Source organism: Mus caroli, chromosome 17 (genome assembly GCF_900094665.2).
Source record: "Mus caroli chromosome 17, CAROLI_EIJ_v1.1, whole genome shotgun sequence".
NCBI lineage: Eukaryota > Metazoa > Chordata > Mammalia > Rodentia > Muridae > Mus > Mus caroli.
This window is the reverse complement of record NC_034586.1, coordinates 60828701-60843614: the sequence shown is the minus strand read 5'-3', so window position 1 is coordinate 60843614 and position 14914 is coordinate 60828701. Positions and strand designations below refer to the sequence as shown.

The following is a 14914-nucleotide window of genomic DNA, read 5'->3' as shown; positions in this document are numbered from 1 at the left end:
TAAATGGTCAATTCATAGCTCTTCTCTCTCCCTTGAATACACTCAGACATTGAAGCAGGACCAGAAAGGCAGCAAGGATACCTCTCAGCTTAGTCCTTCTCACAGCAGCGGTGCTGTCACCCGTAAGAGAACTAACAGCTATTTTAAATAAGTCAGAAAGTTAAGCTGAGTAAATAATCACAAGTTCTACAGAGACGGTGTGAACCCCAATTCTACTGGCACTGAAACTCTGCCTGTTTATTCTCTATGTGCACTTAAGCAGCCTAACACTTACGAACTTATGAACACTTATGAACTAGCAAACCATGCTTTGTATTTTTGTATTTTGAATTCTGGATTCAACATGGAAGTGTAGAAATCCAAACCTCTGAAGGGACACTTCCTTTCAAACAAAGTACCACACCCCAGAACCTAGGCAGAAGACACCTAGCCAGAGAACAGAGCTCCAGGAGTATTTCTTCATTATTCCACGGACCATAGCCCTTTCTACAACAGTACCTATTTGCCCAATCAGAGTGTGCCTTGCCCAATAAGTTCCACAGCCTAGAAATCAGAGTCCAAAAGCCCCAAGCTGGCTTTCAAACCCCGCTAGGTCCCTCCTTAGAAAGCCTTCATTAGGACACTCAGCCCTACTGTAGGACCTTCAGACCTGAGAGTATCCAAGAGGCCACCATTCAACAGTATATAAATAATGCTATACTGTCTGCATGTTCAGCTCTTATTGGCTGGGGACATGCCCAGTTCAGGGAATAAGCAGAGTTCGGGTTACCCCACAAGGAGGTGTCTCTTCCAAAATATGCCATGCCATTTGTGTGAGAAACTGACGCCTGAGAAGTCTAAACCCACATTTGCTCTTATCAGATCACTGGGCTACCCCAATGACTTCAGGTGAGAGGGACTCCCTGCTCGCCTCATCTCTCCATCTCAGATCTTTGCAATCAGTTTCTTTGATTTATGATTTTAAATATCTAGAAACAAAGAACGTGGACCTTCTTGTAGTTTGGCTCTAGTTCCTGAAAAATTTAGTGCCAGGACTGGACAGACATCACAACCAATTCTTCAATCAATTCTTATGGAGTTCTCTGAGCCTGTACATAACAGATGAATGAAGGACAAAGCCAAAGGACTGAAACAAAAGCACATGGGTGACAGGACAATGTATTCAGTTAGAATGAAGCCAAAGGCACAACTGACTATAGTCAACTTTAATGTTTATAGTCTGCTCCCCTAATAACCACTGCCTGGTATCTTTAAGCTGCTCCACTATATATATATATATATATATATATATATATATATATATATACATATATACATATATATATATATATATACATATATACATAAAAAATATACATATATTTAAAGGTCACTAGTAGGCCAGCCTAAATAGTGCACACCTTTAATCTGAGCACTTGGGAGGCAGAGGCAGGAAGATCTCTGAGTTAGAGGTTCAACCTGATCTACAGAGTGAAGTCCAGAACAGCCAGGGCTACACAGAGAAACCCTGTCATAAAGGGGAAAAAGTCTCTAGTGGGCTCATTCCTTCCAAAAGGAACCTCTCTTGAAAGCACTGTTGTCCTGTGAGGGTCACGGCTACTACGATCACATTTTTAAAATACCATTAATTCCACTCAAAAGTTAAATAATCAGTAAGTTTTAGAAATTCATAAAAAGATTTTGAGCTGAAAGTAATTATATTCAGGTAAATGGCACACTGGTGATCTCATTAAAAAAAAAAAAGCAACTTAAACTCTGAATTATTTCTACTGCACTGTTACAGTATCCTGAAATTTAAAGATAAATACAAAGGGAGTTTTCTATTTTTAAAAGAAAGCACCTTTACCTTGGTAATAAAGTTTTTCTCTATCAGCAAATGATCATCAGGTTTCTCCCATCACTTGTTAATCCTTCAATATCAAACTGCAACATTCAACCTTATACTTAAGGGACAGCATCTAATCTTAATTGTTATTACCATTATTTGATTATGCTGCTGATTAATTTTTATTCCAATGTTTCTATTATATGTTAGGCCCTTCTGTCCCCCTAATAAACTGGAAGAGCTTTAATTAACATTCCAGTTTACTCATTCAAACATGCATGGAGTATCTAATAAGGGCTAAGTAAGTAATAAGGCAGAGCTAAATGAAAACAGAGTCTACAGAGAATCTCGGAACAAAATGCTGTGGGAGAAGAGGAATAGTGGAATCCTGACAGGATAGCAGAAGAGTCTTAGGATTCGCATCGTCAGGCAGAGGCAAGAACACATGAGAAACGATAAACAACTAAGTGTGTCGGGGCGCAGCAGACAGGGTATAGCTGCACTGCAGGATCCATGACTAAAATATGGTGAACAGTCAATAAAAATTGAAGTGGGGTACTAAAAAAATCTTCTAAACACTGTCTTTTCTTCAGAGAACACAGGGAGAATGAAGGTAAGGTTTTCTCTCATTGTGTGGCCACGTCTACACTAAGACTGGGAGGCACAAACTCCATGGTAAGTTGAAGCAGAATAGGAAGACTGCAGCAGTTCTGTTTTAAATGGTTCCGCAGTGGAGTAGAAACGGGCTAAAGGAGACAAGAGGACCACAAGGCAAAGGGAGGAGAGCTCTGGGGCTGACTAAAAGTGCTCGGGACGTGAAGACGTGACAAGTGCCAAGAACCAGGCTGAGGCTCTCCCAAAGACTCTGCAAACCTACAAACCTGCTGAGTCCTCTAAAACCAAATGCTTTGAACTCCAGGTTCCAAAGGCAGATAACCTGCATCCCGGGTGGCTCCGCATCATCTAACAGTCTTTGGAGCATATCGGCTTCACTCCTGTAAAGCTGTTTGAGGTATGGCGAGTTTTAATGCATCTGAGAAGCCAGCACTGGAAATGTTGTCCCACACCACAGAACTGATCTGCATTCTCCCTAAGAATAGCTGAAGGCGGCTCCTCTTGCAGCTGTGCTGTGCCCAACCAAGCTCCTTGCACATACTGCTTGCCTAAGTCCTGTAGGACACCACATTCTTTGATATCTGATATTAAAAATTATGAGATCAGGCTCTTAAACAAACTATACATCTATGTTAAGCTCATTCCTCTTCTCTGGAAAGTGGACTTTATGAACATCTCCTACCACCACCTAGCCAGAGAAGTCCTCCCCAACACAGTTGCTTAAAATAATGGGTGGAAGGGTTTCATATTAAAGACCTCGGTGGGTTACTCTTTGGTAAATAACTGAGTTATTCAGACTTAAGGTCATACAAGCTGTGCAAAGTATCTCAGTTTCACTTCTAAATCACTTCTAATCATAAAGGAAAATGTAGCGACAAGGAGGGCCTCGCACCACCCACCTATCAAAGACAGGACGTCATTTCAATATGAATACATCAGAAAGAAAAAGAACAGGAACGAGCATGGCGATGTGTGCACTTCTGCAAGACAGTTAATAAAATTATCTTTGTGTTTACTAAAACCAGCATAGACGATGTTAGCCATGACAGTACCTAGTTTCCTCATAGACGCTCTCTGCCTGTGGCTTCAGTAATATTACCCAGAAGTGCTGTCTTATATTTAAGAGCAAATCTCAAGTCGAGGTTCAGAAGCCAGGATTGTGTGCCAAGTGCACTCTGCCACAGGCAGGTCCCTCACCTTCTCTCTTGCCATTCTTCTATGAAACAAGCATGTAAGATTACCACAGTGCCACTGAGGGGAGTAATGGTTCTAATATCTGTAAAATGCCAACATGGTGGGAACTGCGTGGGACAAGAGCCTAAGTGTCAGTATTAGCCTTTATTACCAGCACATTAGTGAGTTCTCACACTTTCAGACTAGGAGAACGGAGGGAAGCAGAAATGAGAGAAGTCAGGAGATGGACTATGAGCACCAGGATCTCTCAAGAACAACTGGCTTGTGTGTTCCTCAAGAATGAAGTCCACAGGTGGCCCAAATCACCCAAGCTTTCCTTCTCTGCAAAGGAACCATGATACTCATGGCTTGGTTATCTCTTAAAAAACTATGTGTTACTTAATTCAAAGCTATGTGTTACTTAATTCTCAAAGGCTGTCATTCAGATAAAATTCAAGATACCAACTTAAGTCTGAATTTCAAATGAAGAGCAAGTGAACATTTAATATAAATAGGACCAAATTAAATTTGAAATACACAAACTAAAAAGAAAAAACTATGCATCATTCAAGTTTGACTGGGCGTCCCGAATTTTTACTTGCTAACTTAATTAACAATCCAGAAATGGAGATAAACATGCTAAATTGGCTAATCTCTACAAAATATGATATAGAACCTATTTAGATTAAATAAATATTCTCGGAAACAGGATAACTCATTGCAAGAACATGGATTTTAGAGTCAGACATCTGAGAACTTGTTCACTGCCTGCCGACAAAGCACTACACCATTGAACGTGGCGTAACTGACTTCTCTCCCCTTCCTTGGTGGAAGACCAAAGAACCCTGCCTCTCCATCCTTCTCAGGCTCAGGCTATGTGGGTTGAGGGAGGTGAAGCTTCCTAGGATGGCTATCAAAAACCAAAGAACACAGAACACAGATTTGCCTCCACTAGCTAAACAGAGTCAACTTCCTCCCCAAACTGACACCCCCACCTCCCTACTGCTGTGCGCCTCGCTGCCTCTCTCCTCCACTTTGATCTATACAGACAACAACAGCTGGCCAAACACTTTCAAATTCCAACAATGCAACAGCTGACCAAAACTGAAAATTCACACTGCGATTTCATGTGTTTATCCTTTGAACTTCAGACAACACATGGATAAACAAATCTATTTCTAATTATTATGTAATACTACAGACAAAAATGTATTTTCTTTCCTTTAAGAATGGGCAAAATTCCATCACACATTAAGTCAATATTTTTTTTTCTAAAGAGCTATAAATGCTCTGCATATAAAAGAAAACTGTTATACAGTTTTACCTGAGGCACTAGCTCTCCCTACTGTTTAGAGCCACACCACGAGGGGTTCCTCTCTAATGTTCATTTTATAAACTGCTTCATTGACAATATGCTGTTCAGCCTCCCATTCAGTATTCCTTATCTTTCCTCCACACACTGTGATTTCTTTGAAGGAAAATCAACTAAATATTTTGGCAGGTTAGCTAGTGGGAAGTGAAGAATTAAGATTGTAGATACAAAGGTGCTGTAATTGTGTTCTAATCAGCTTATTAAATATAACATGAACATATATCCATCAACTCATATTTAATTTCATGGTCTATGATTCGAAACTTTTCAAATCCGTAACAGTACAAAGTTATCAGCATATGCCTAACAATTTCTTTCCTATTTTTGTTTTAATTCATGTAAACCATTTCAATATTGTATGACATATATCCTTGTGGCCTGGAAGGAGACTTAATTAGGAAATTTATTAAAATACTGTTTTGGTCTTTTTTAAAATTTACCTTGTCTTATCTACTAATACTAACTCAGCCTGAAAAGAAAAGAATGTGTGTGTGTGTGTGTTTGTGTCTAAGTATGCATGTATATATAAACACCATAAATTCTTTGTTAGGGGACAAATATAGGACTTGTTTTAAAATCTTATTTCAAATATTTCTATTCCCAACAGACATAAATCCACTGATGAAACAAACTACTGAGCCAAAGCTTGTTTTAAATTGTTGCTGCAGAAAATGCAAACAACTCTCTATAAATCTCATTTAGAAAGTAAATTGCCTAATTGCACATTCATTTGGGAGTATTCTACAAAGATTTCCCATTACAGTCATATTTTGACTTAGAATACACATGCACATATTTTTCTGTTTTCTCCCTATTAAGACAGTGATTTTTTTCATGACTGAATGTTTCCATTTTTCACAGGATAATTTAGGTTATCAATATTCTACTTTTGTTAAGGAATAGTGAAAATTACTCAAAAAGTCAGTGGGTTCTTTTCTGTGCCGTTTTGCTTCATGGCAAAAACTGCCTTAGGTTTAGCGGATCTGTTTCTGACCACTATTTTTAACTTAAGTGGAGAAAACCCTAAGGGTGAGGGTCATTAACATCTCCTACTAAGACAAAAGATTCCACTCTGGTTGCTAGGATACCAATAGACAGATTCATCTATTGCAGTCAGAAACAGTTATTAAGGATGTCCTCTAACAAAACAACATACTACAGCAGGAACCATAAAGCAAACAAACAGGGATCTAAGAAATTCCTGCCCAAAGAGCTTAATACTGCTGCTACTCTAAAAAGTGCCAAGCACACTTTAAATAAGATGCTTATTACAGGAGGAGGAATAAGGAGACAGAAAAGATGGGAGTTAATGGGAAACCCGAGACAGCAGCAAGCCAAGTGTTTAACCCTAACCTAGAGAGTCCGTTATTACTGCAGTGACTTGTGATCAGAAGTGAATGATGGGCTAGGTGCTGCTGGTTGGCCTGTTCTACAAAGGGCAGTCTGTGAGACAAAGCCCTGGCCCTGAGTGAGTTTAACCTCAGTGACCGGGCTCAGTAAAACCACTGCATATTTCTACATGCAAACCTGCAAGTGTGGGTGCGAGTACGGTATGAACCTGTCATAAAGGACTGCGTAGACAGGTCAGAAGACAAGTTATCATATGGCAAGTATTAGGCTAACCATAAGCAACATGCAAGAGGGGACACGTGTTCCTTGTCACTCGGGTTTGCTCTGTAGAGAGAAATCCCGGTGGCCTTGACATGGGGGATTCCGGTACCCTCCCTGCCCGTGTCACCTTGACAAGATAACGCCTTTGCAGTGAACAGTACCATCAGCCCTTCCTAAGCATTAGATGTTTGCAAACCATTCAAGCATCCTGCCTGGTAAACACCATCTTTTAATATTACAGCTGAGAATAACAAGAAAAGGAGCCGGTGGGAACTGAGCATCCAGGGGAGGGGAAAATGCACAGGAAAAGACTTCAGAGAAACCGCGAGAGACAGACTCGATGCACCGTGTTCAGACCTAAAGAGGGAAGCTGCACTTAGATCACAGAACGATGTCATAGAAAAGAGAGAGTTGGGCACACGAATAAAGAATGTGAGTAGCTGGGTCGTACACACGCAGGTATGGGTGAAACGGAAATCCTCGAAACTAACTGTGCTGGAGAGAACTGGGTGCTTGAAAAAGATAAGAACACAAACTTAGTGATAACCTTCCAAGCAACGTGTTTAGAAATATATCCTCAAGAAATGCTGTACTAAATCCACCGGGTACAGTAACTGCACGCTGTGCTGTGTATTCACACCTGTAAGTAAGCACGTCAGATCACATGCTCCACTGAAATTACAGCAATTACCCCTTACCTTGCGGGAGGGGGAGGGGGGAGGTAACTGACCTCAACAAATAAAAGCCTTCCTGTGAAATAACAGTAATTACAAAAGATAGCAGCTATTTTCATGTCATGTCTGATTCCTTTACATTTCATCCTGGGAAGATACTACGGTCCTAATTCCAGCAGATAAAAACCTCATCCGCCGAAGGATCAAGTAACTTGCCTAACGTCACCTCGCTCTCCTGTCTGACAGACAGAAGGAACCCCAAAGCTCCCAAGCCGCTGCTCACTACCTCTCTGTGTTAAAGACCCACATTTTCCGGTGAGCACCCTGCCTTGTTGAAGTGGATTTTCCAGGTATGATTCTTTCACGTCCTATTTTTTTTTAATTTTTTTACACTTATTTTACTTTATAGGTATGACTGCTTTGTTCACATGCCCGTGTGCATACCTCACTCCTGCTGAGGTCCGAAGAGGGTGAGATAGCTCCTAGAACTGACTGGAATTATGAGTGGTTATGAACCACTCTGTGGGCTTTGGGAATTGAACTTGAGTCCTCTAAGAGTGGAAAGTGCCTTAACTTATAACGATCTCTCCAACTTCCGGTGAAAGATTTCACCAGAAGTAAGTAAAGGAAACTATGGGTACCCTAACACGCATAGCTATCATTGTTTCCTGCTCTATACATCCTAGCCTGGTACAAACAGGTAAACTGAGGACATGACATAAAAAGACTACATCATGGTGAAGTCTGAGAGCCGTGAGTTCTCCCAGCCTCTCAGCACAGTATGTGGGTGCTGGACGAGCCGGCTGGAGCTCCTGGGCAGGGAAGCTTTTACCTGGGTCATTATGGGAGTGAGGCACCACAAACACTTGCAGGGGCTCATGGTCCCACTCATCCGCTTCATACTTAATGTCAAATCCTTGCTTCCAAACTCCACCATCTGGATTATCAAAAGGGATCAGATCGTAAACATCCAACATCTAAAAATACGAAAGAAAAGAAGTTAAACTTTAACCACTGGTAATTTATACTAAATTCTGGACAACATTCCCTCAAAGATTTTCTTTGCTGTTTTGTTTTGTTTTGTTTTATCAATATATAAAAACTCTGTAAAATATCAATGGAAACTTTTTAGGCCAAAGGCCTAAAAATCACTCAAAGGCTCGGAAGGCTATTTGTGCCAGGTAACTACTGGATAAATGAGGCCTCCCCATCTGCTCTGGATAAACATGATTTCAGAATCCCTCCTTCTCTTGCTTTAAGTGGCAGTGTGATTTAATATGAAAACAGAAACACAATAAGGTATCCAAAATGGTGGTGCTCGGGAGCAATCAGACAGAGGTGAGAGTGTGAATCGTATCACTAACAAACTAAAACGATGATGACCAAACAAATCATGGCAAAAGGCAACGCTAGAGCCCAGAGCTTAGAAACGTATGGAGTAAAGCAGACCCAGAGGCAAACCTGAAAACAAGGAAACAAACAGGCCACTGATGACCAGCGGCTGCCCGTTACCTGCACATCCCGGGGCTGACTCCCACTCTGTGAAGCAAACAAACAGTCTCTGGGGTCAGCCTGAAGGGCCAACTGTGACGAGTGGAGGTGGATGGAGCCTTGGCTGGCGTTGCCTGGTGACCCCCGCGGGCCGTCCTCCACAGACTCGCTCAGGTTGATGACTGAGTCTCTGATGTTTGAGATGATCTCGTTGTTCTCAGCGAGCAAACGCTCCAAATGGTCAATCTTTTCTTGCAATATTGAAAGCTGGCCCTGAAAGAAAAGGAAGAGGTGGCTATGGGAACCATGACTGCAGGCTCTGCCAAGGCACGCAGGGGACCAGCGGTCACCCTCCTCTGCCCACTTGTGTATGCACAAACACACAGCACATGGGCAGCTAGGACTGAAATACCTTCTTGTAGCATAAGACCTTTCTGTAACCACCGTCTTTATCTAATCTTATTTTTAAAGTGTAAGACAATGACCAAGATATTTACAGATGATTTCCTAGTCTCCCCAAATCCAGGCCTAACCCATCTTAGGGTCTCTAGAACCACTACTGCAGATACATGTTATATTCAAGAGTGACGTTTGAAATTTAAGCAAAATAGACTGGGGTTAATTTGCAGGGTCAAAAACCATACAAGCTGAATGAGAATGCTCCACCTCCCTTTGTGAACACATACTGGACAATCTAAAGAAAAATCAATTCATCAACTCTTAACTGCCACAGACATAAGCATGCCCTAATAAGCCAGTCAGAGTGCTTTTATTATGCTGTGTGACATGCAGGGCATTTCTGTTTTTAATTGATCCCCACATTAAAAAGCTTGTCATCCTTACAACCTTGCTTTACCAATTCCTGCAGCTAATGGCCGAAGAACCATCTCTGACTCGTTCAACCCTGGATGCTCAGTTCCAAGTAGAGGAGAGACATTCATGCATTTGTAAAATGTTTCTCTATAACTGCTCTGAACTAGAAGTCTAGGGATGGGAAGACAAAAATACCTAAGATATATACTGTCATACATGTGTGTGTATGTATGTGTGTGTTTGAATATACAAGATAGCATTATAAGCAACACACATGCATACACACACACTTAAAAATAAAAAAAAAAATCATTAATAAGTATAAGAAGAAAGAACCAGAGATACGGCTCTGGTTTACAGCACGATCTGTTCTTCCAGACAACCTGGACTTGATTCTCAGCTCTCACACGGTGGCTCACAACCATCTGTAACTCCAGTACCAGGGGACCCCATGGTGGACACCAGAAATGCAAGTGGTATAGACACACGTGCAGTTAAAACACCCATCATAGAATGTGTTCTATTTGTTTGGATTTTTGAGACAGGGTTTCTCTGTGTAGCCCTGGCTATCCTGGAACTCACTCTGTAGACCAGGTTGGCCTCGAACTCAGAAATCCACCTGCCTCTGCCTCCCAAGTGCTGGGATTAAAGGCGTGGGCCACCACGCCCAGCTTCTAAGTAATTTTTTAATGAATAACAAAATCTGAAGACCTTACACAAACATCTAAATAGAATATTGATGAAAATTGACAACCTGGAGGAAGCAAAAGGAAAGACATAGTAATATCTACAATGGTGCAATTTTGACAAAACATCTAACTAAAAACTGGTTGGGATGTCTACATCGTTTTTAACCTACTGTGAATATTTGTTGATTTAACAGTGAGTCAAAGATTTAATTATACTCATAAAGTTGGGTAGGCAGATAAAGTGCAAAGAGGACACAGCATATCCAAGGAGACCTAGGGTCTCAACACAGGACTGGCTCTCTGATCACACCTAGAAGGGAGAGAAATCATGTGGGCTCCAGATCAACAGAGCCCTTTAGTGATAAGGTAGCCAGGAGCCTCCAGCCTGCAGTGCAGAACTATAGATGTGGCCCAACACAAAAAGCCTATTTGTTTAAACTGCCTCTAACATGACGAGGTTTCCTGTATAGCTGTTTTTATAACTAGAGTGTACAATTCCAGAGTATAAACATGTAGATTGTAATACCATGGCCGTGCCAGTACACTGTAAAAAGGCTGGCCGTGCCTGCCATACCAACGAAGGCCACATCAGTGTTAGCTATGAGGGCCAGCAGTTCTTTGCTATGCAAAGACCAAAAGCGCTCTTCTGCTGTAGCTCCCCATCCTACCTGAAAGAATGAAAAGGCTTAAGAGTCAAACTCGGGGCTGGTGAGATGGCTCAGTGGTTAAGAGCAGCGACTGCTCTTCCAAAGGTCCTGAGTTTAAATCCCAGCAACCACATGGTAGCTCACAACCATCTGTAACGAAATCTGATGCCCTCTTCTGGAGTGTCTGAAGACAGCTACAGTGTACTTACATATAATAAATAAATGAATAAATAAATAAATAAATCTTTAAAAAAAAAAAAAAAAGAGTCAAACGCACGGTGTCTCTGTCCACACTTCCATAGTTGCAGGGAACAAATGGGGAGATTCTTCATGCATTACCACATCAGAACAGCCTAGAACTTCCTGCCATTGTTCTGACTCATCCTGCTGGGGAGTTCCAGTCTCAAAACCGAAACTCCCTCCAGAGGCCGTCTTACCACTGAGGTTCTATGCAGAATTAGAGCTGCCGCACGCATCTCCCTAAAATGAAGCTTTGGTGTGCTCTCAGAGCTTTTAACGATACCATGTGAGGCTGCCAGAGCATGATACACCGCTCTAAGGTTCTCTGTGCTTGGAGGAGGTCCCCCTGGGCCCACACCCTTAGCCAAGCTGCCCACTGAAGCTCAACACTCACAGTGTGGAGGGCAAGGAGCACTCTAGGGAAAGCTTCTGCTATGGGCCTTGCTCCCAAACCCTCCATGTCAGAGAAGTCTCGGTATAAACATCACCTGTGATGGTTTGGGAAGAGGGAGCCAACAGACATTAAAGATGGCTTTCACTTTCATGATAGCTCTGAAGATACAGTGAACAACCAGTGCCCAGGGTTCTACAGTAACTTAAGTATGGGTAGAAGAGTGTGGCCTGAGGCTCTGTCAGCATTAATGGTCTAATGAAAACCCTTTTTAAATTATATTACGCACCGGAATAAGGTCTCCCTCCAAACAGCCAAAATCCTTACCGTATAGCTCATAGGCAAACTCCACCCACATGCCTGGGAGGAATGGTGTGGCCTGAAGGGATGTACCCGTGGTGTGCATTAAAGAAACAGAAATGATAGATAATGTTTCAATTACGCTGACAGGTCAAAGAATGCTGATAGGAATACTGAAAAAGACAGTTTTCTGTAGGGCAAGAAACCCACTGGTGAGAAAAGCGCATTATCCTTTGATTTGCTAATCAGTTCTATAGGGAGGTATCTTCAGCGCTGGTCTGCCGGGGAGGGGGAAGAAGGTCATATTTGATTTTTCTCTGCTAGTGGTGAAAGAGAAGAGCTGAGGGAAAAGCTGGCACATATCAAAGACGTTGGGCAGAGCTAATTTAGAGTCTACAACGAGGTAGAGCAGGATCGGTGCCCACTCCGTCCTAGGAAAGAGAGCCATCACTGCCCACAGCCAACTCTAACACATTACATAATGATCTGCCCCAGGGAGGACACGGGCTGCTGGTGACCAGAGTTATTGTGACCACTCAAGCACGGCTGATGGTGCATCTTCTTCCTTCAGGCTCCACCTGCAAAGAGGGCTGTCTTTCCCTCCACCACTCAGAGGCCTCACAAGCAGAGGCCAGGGCCCTCCCAATGTCCAAGCCCAGCTCTGTCATCTCCTCCAAGGCTTCACTCCTGGGGAAGTCCTCTCGAGGCTGCAGGTTCAAACTCCCCTTCCCAGTGGTGTGGCAGTTCTCCTACACCCACCAACAGGAAGCAGTCAGTCTCATAGGCTTATAGCATAATGTAGTCTAATATGTTTAAATTTTAAGTTAATTTATTATTATGTGTATGAGATTTTTGGCAGCATGTATGACCCTGGTGATGCCCAGGGAAGACAGATGAGGATATCAGTCCCCTGGCACTGGAGGTACACATAGCTGAGTCACTGGGTGGGTGCTGAGAGAAGAACCCAGGGTGAGGAGTCTCTCCAGCCCCACTATCTGCATCTTTAGAAGTCAGCCACACTCCTGTGCCTCCCTTAACTACAAGACATGGCTGACCAGAATGCCATTGAACTGGACTCCCAAGGGATCTTGAAAAGGGGCAAAATCCAGCCATCTACTGTACTTCGTAGCTTGATTAGCTTCTGCTAATCGGTGCAGGGTCCCTCCCTTCTTCTGTCAAAAGGGACAATCCAAGCATGTCACCCTGAGTAGCATCACAGGACTAGCTCTGTGTCTGGAAGGCATTTTTAAAGAACCTTGGGCCAGTCGGCTGAGTGGGGAAGATCAGCTCTCATGTGGAGGAGCATCTGTCACCAAGGGCCTGATGAGATAAAAACGCAGACAGAGCAAATCCCTGCTTTGTTATCTAGATAACAGCAACAGGTCCTTCAAGCTTTTTATCTTCAGGACTCTCTGCAACGGATTCCCAGCTTGGCCTGAGACTGACAGCAAGGCTTCCCAGCGCCTGGGCCTGTGTGCTTGGAGGGAGCCAGAAAATGTTTCCATGACTCTGTCATCTGCCGGCAGCCCACGCTCCTCAGACACATGAGGATTTGCAAAGTGTGGACTCTGCACTCTTCCTGTCTTACACTCCCAGCTCACTCACAGCTCACAGGCCCATTGCATTCAGATTTTGTCCATCTCACTAAAGACTGCCCACATCAATTCCCCCGATGCATATACAACCAGCCTGATGAAAAGCATGCTGGGACCTCATCATCTCCAGGAACACACCACAGAGTGCCCTCATCCTGGAAACTGCAGTGACTGATCTGATTTGCGGTTCCATGTGCTCTTACTTTCTTTCTGTGGCCTACTTCTGTTGGCTCCTTCTCTCTCTGACCTCTGAATGTCGGCCTCCGGGTTAGCGCCTATCGCTTACAACGTCTCTATACTGGATAAGCTCATCCACTCAGAGACTTAAATGCCACGTTGTGCTCATGTACATATTCTGCAGAAACCTATGAAAGGCAAGTCCAGATATTCAAGTACCTACTGATTGCTCTATTTGACATCAACCCTACCTGCTAAGCACACCCTTCTCCCAGAGCTACAACATTCTCCTATCTCTGGAAAGCAGCTCTGGTCTCCCCAGGCAGCTCCTTCAAAATGTTGGTGCCCTGATTCTTCCTCTGTCCTCAGGATGCCTCCATACCTAATTCCTTTCTATCTCCAACATACTTGTTGAATCAATAAACCTCTCTCCCTCCACCCTCCCAACACCCTGACTACAAGGCACTAGCAATTTTCCAAATCAACTCTGTCTCCCTACGTGCATGTTTAGCCATCCATGCCTTGCCCAGATAACAGCCTGCTGTAATATCCACTGTAGCTTCTTACTGCATTTGGAGCGTTCTTCATCACAGTCAAAGCACAGAATGACCCCCTCCGTTAATACTGGGATGCACACAACAATCTTTCCCAACTTAGCCTTGCCCTAATTGTATCCCAGCTCCAAGTCAGCTCCTTCTTGCCGACTCTCTTGACTTAATGCATATTTTTTTCCCTTTGTACAATGTTTCAACTGTCTCCCTAAAAGATACCTTAAATGCCTTCTCAGCTATTCTATCTAAAATAGCCTTTGGTATAGTACTCTTTTTTCACATCACTTCATTTTCTCCACAGCATTATCACAATCACCCAGTGGATGACTCATGCATGATATCCCTCTTTCCCCTCTAAGTGGGCAGCTGTTTTGCTCCCCATGCCTGATGCCTGGCACAACGCCTGACTCTCAGGAGCATCTCAATTATGCATTACAAGAGAAAACCAAGGAACACATGAAAGGCTGTTGCCCACCATGCTCTAGGACATGAAAGTATTGGGCACATAATCCACAACCCATGATACAAAACACTCATGATCTCTTATGAAAAAAATTAATCTTTGTTGTATTAAAAAATAAATTATAAAGTAAGAAAGAGTAGAAATGTCAGGACTGGGAAGATAGCTCAACAGTTAAGAATGCATGCTGCACATCCTTAATCATCAGGGAAATGCAAATCAAAACAACCCTGAGATTCCACCTCACACCAGTCAGAATGGCTAAGATCAAAAATTCAGGTGACAGCAGA

General features: G+C 42.8%; 1 protein-coding gene across 2 annotated transcripts in view; it reads right to left on the bottom strand.

The window, feature by feature from the left end:
- The window catches only part of Man2a1 (mannosidase alpha class 2A member 1), a 157114-nt gene that overhangs the window by 123363 nt on the left and 18837 nt on the right, over positions 1-14914 (bottom strand). For both annotated transcript variants that reach the window (XM_029471006.1, XM_021185720.2), the window contains exons 2-3: positions 8783-9034; positions 8103-8247 (exon numbers count right to left, since the gene is read on the bottom strand). In XM_029471006.1, coding sequence (XP_029326866.1) covers positions 8103-8247; positions 8783-9034 — 397 coding nt within the window. The remainder of the gene's footprint in view (positions 1-8102; positions 8248-8782; positions 9035-14914) is intronic.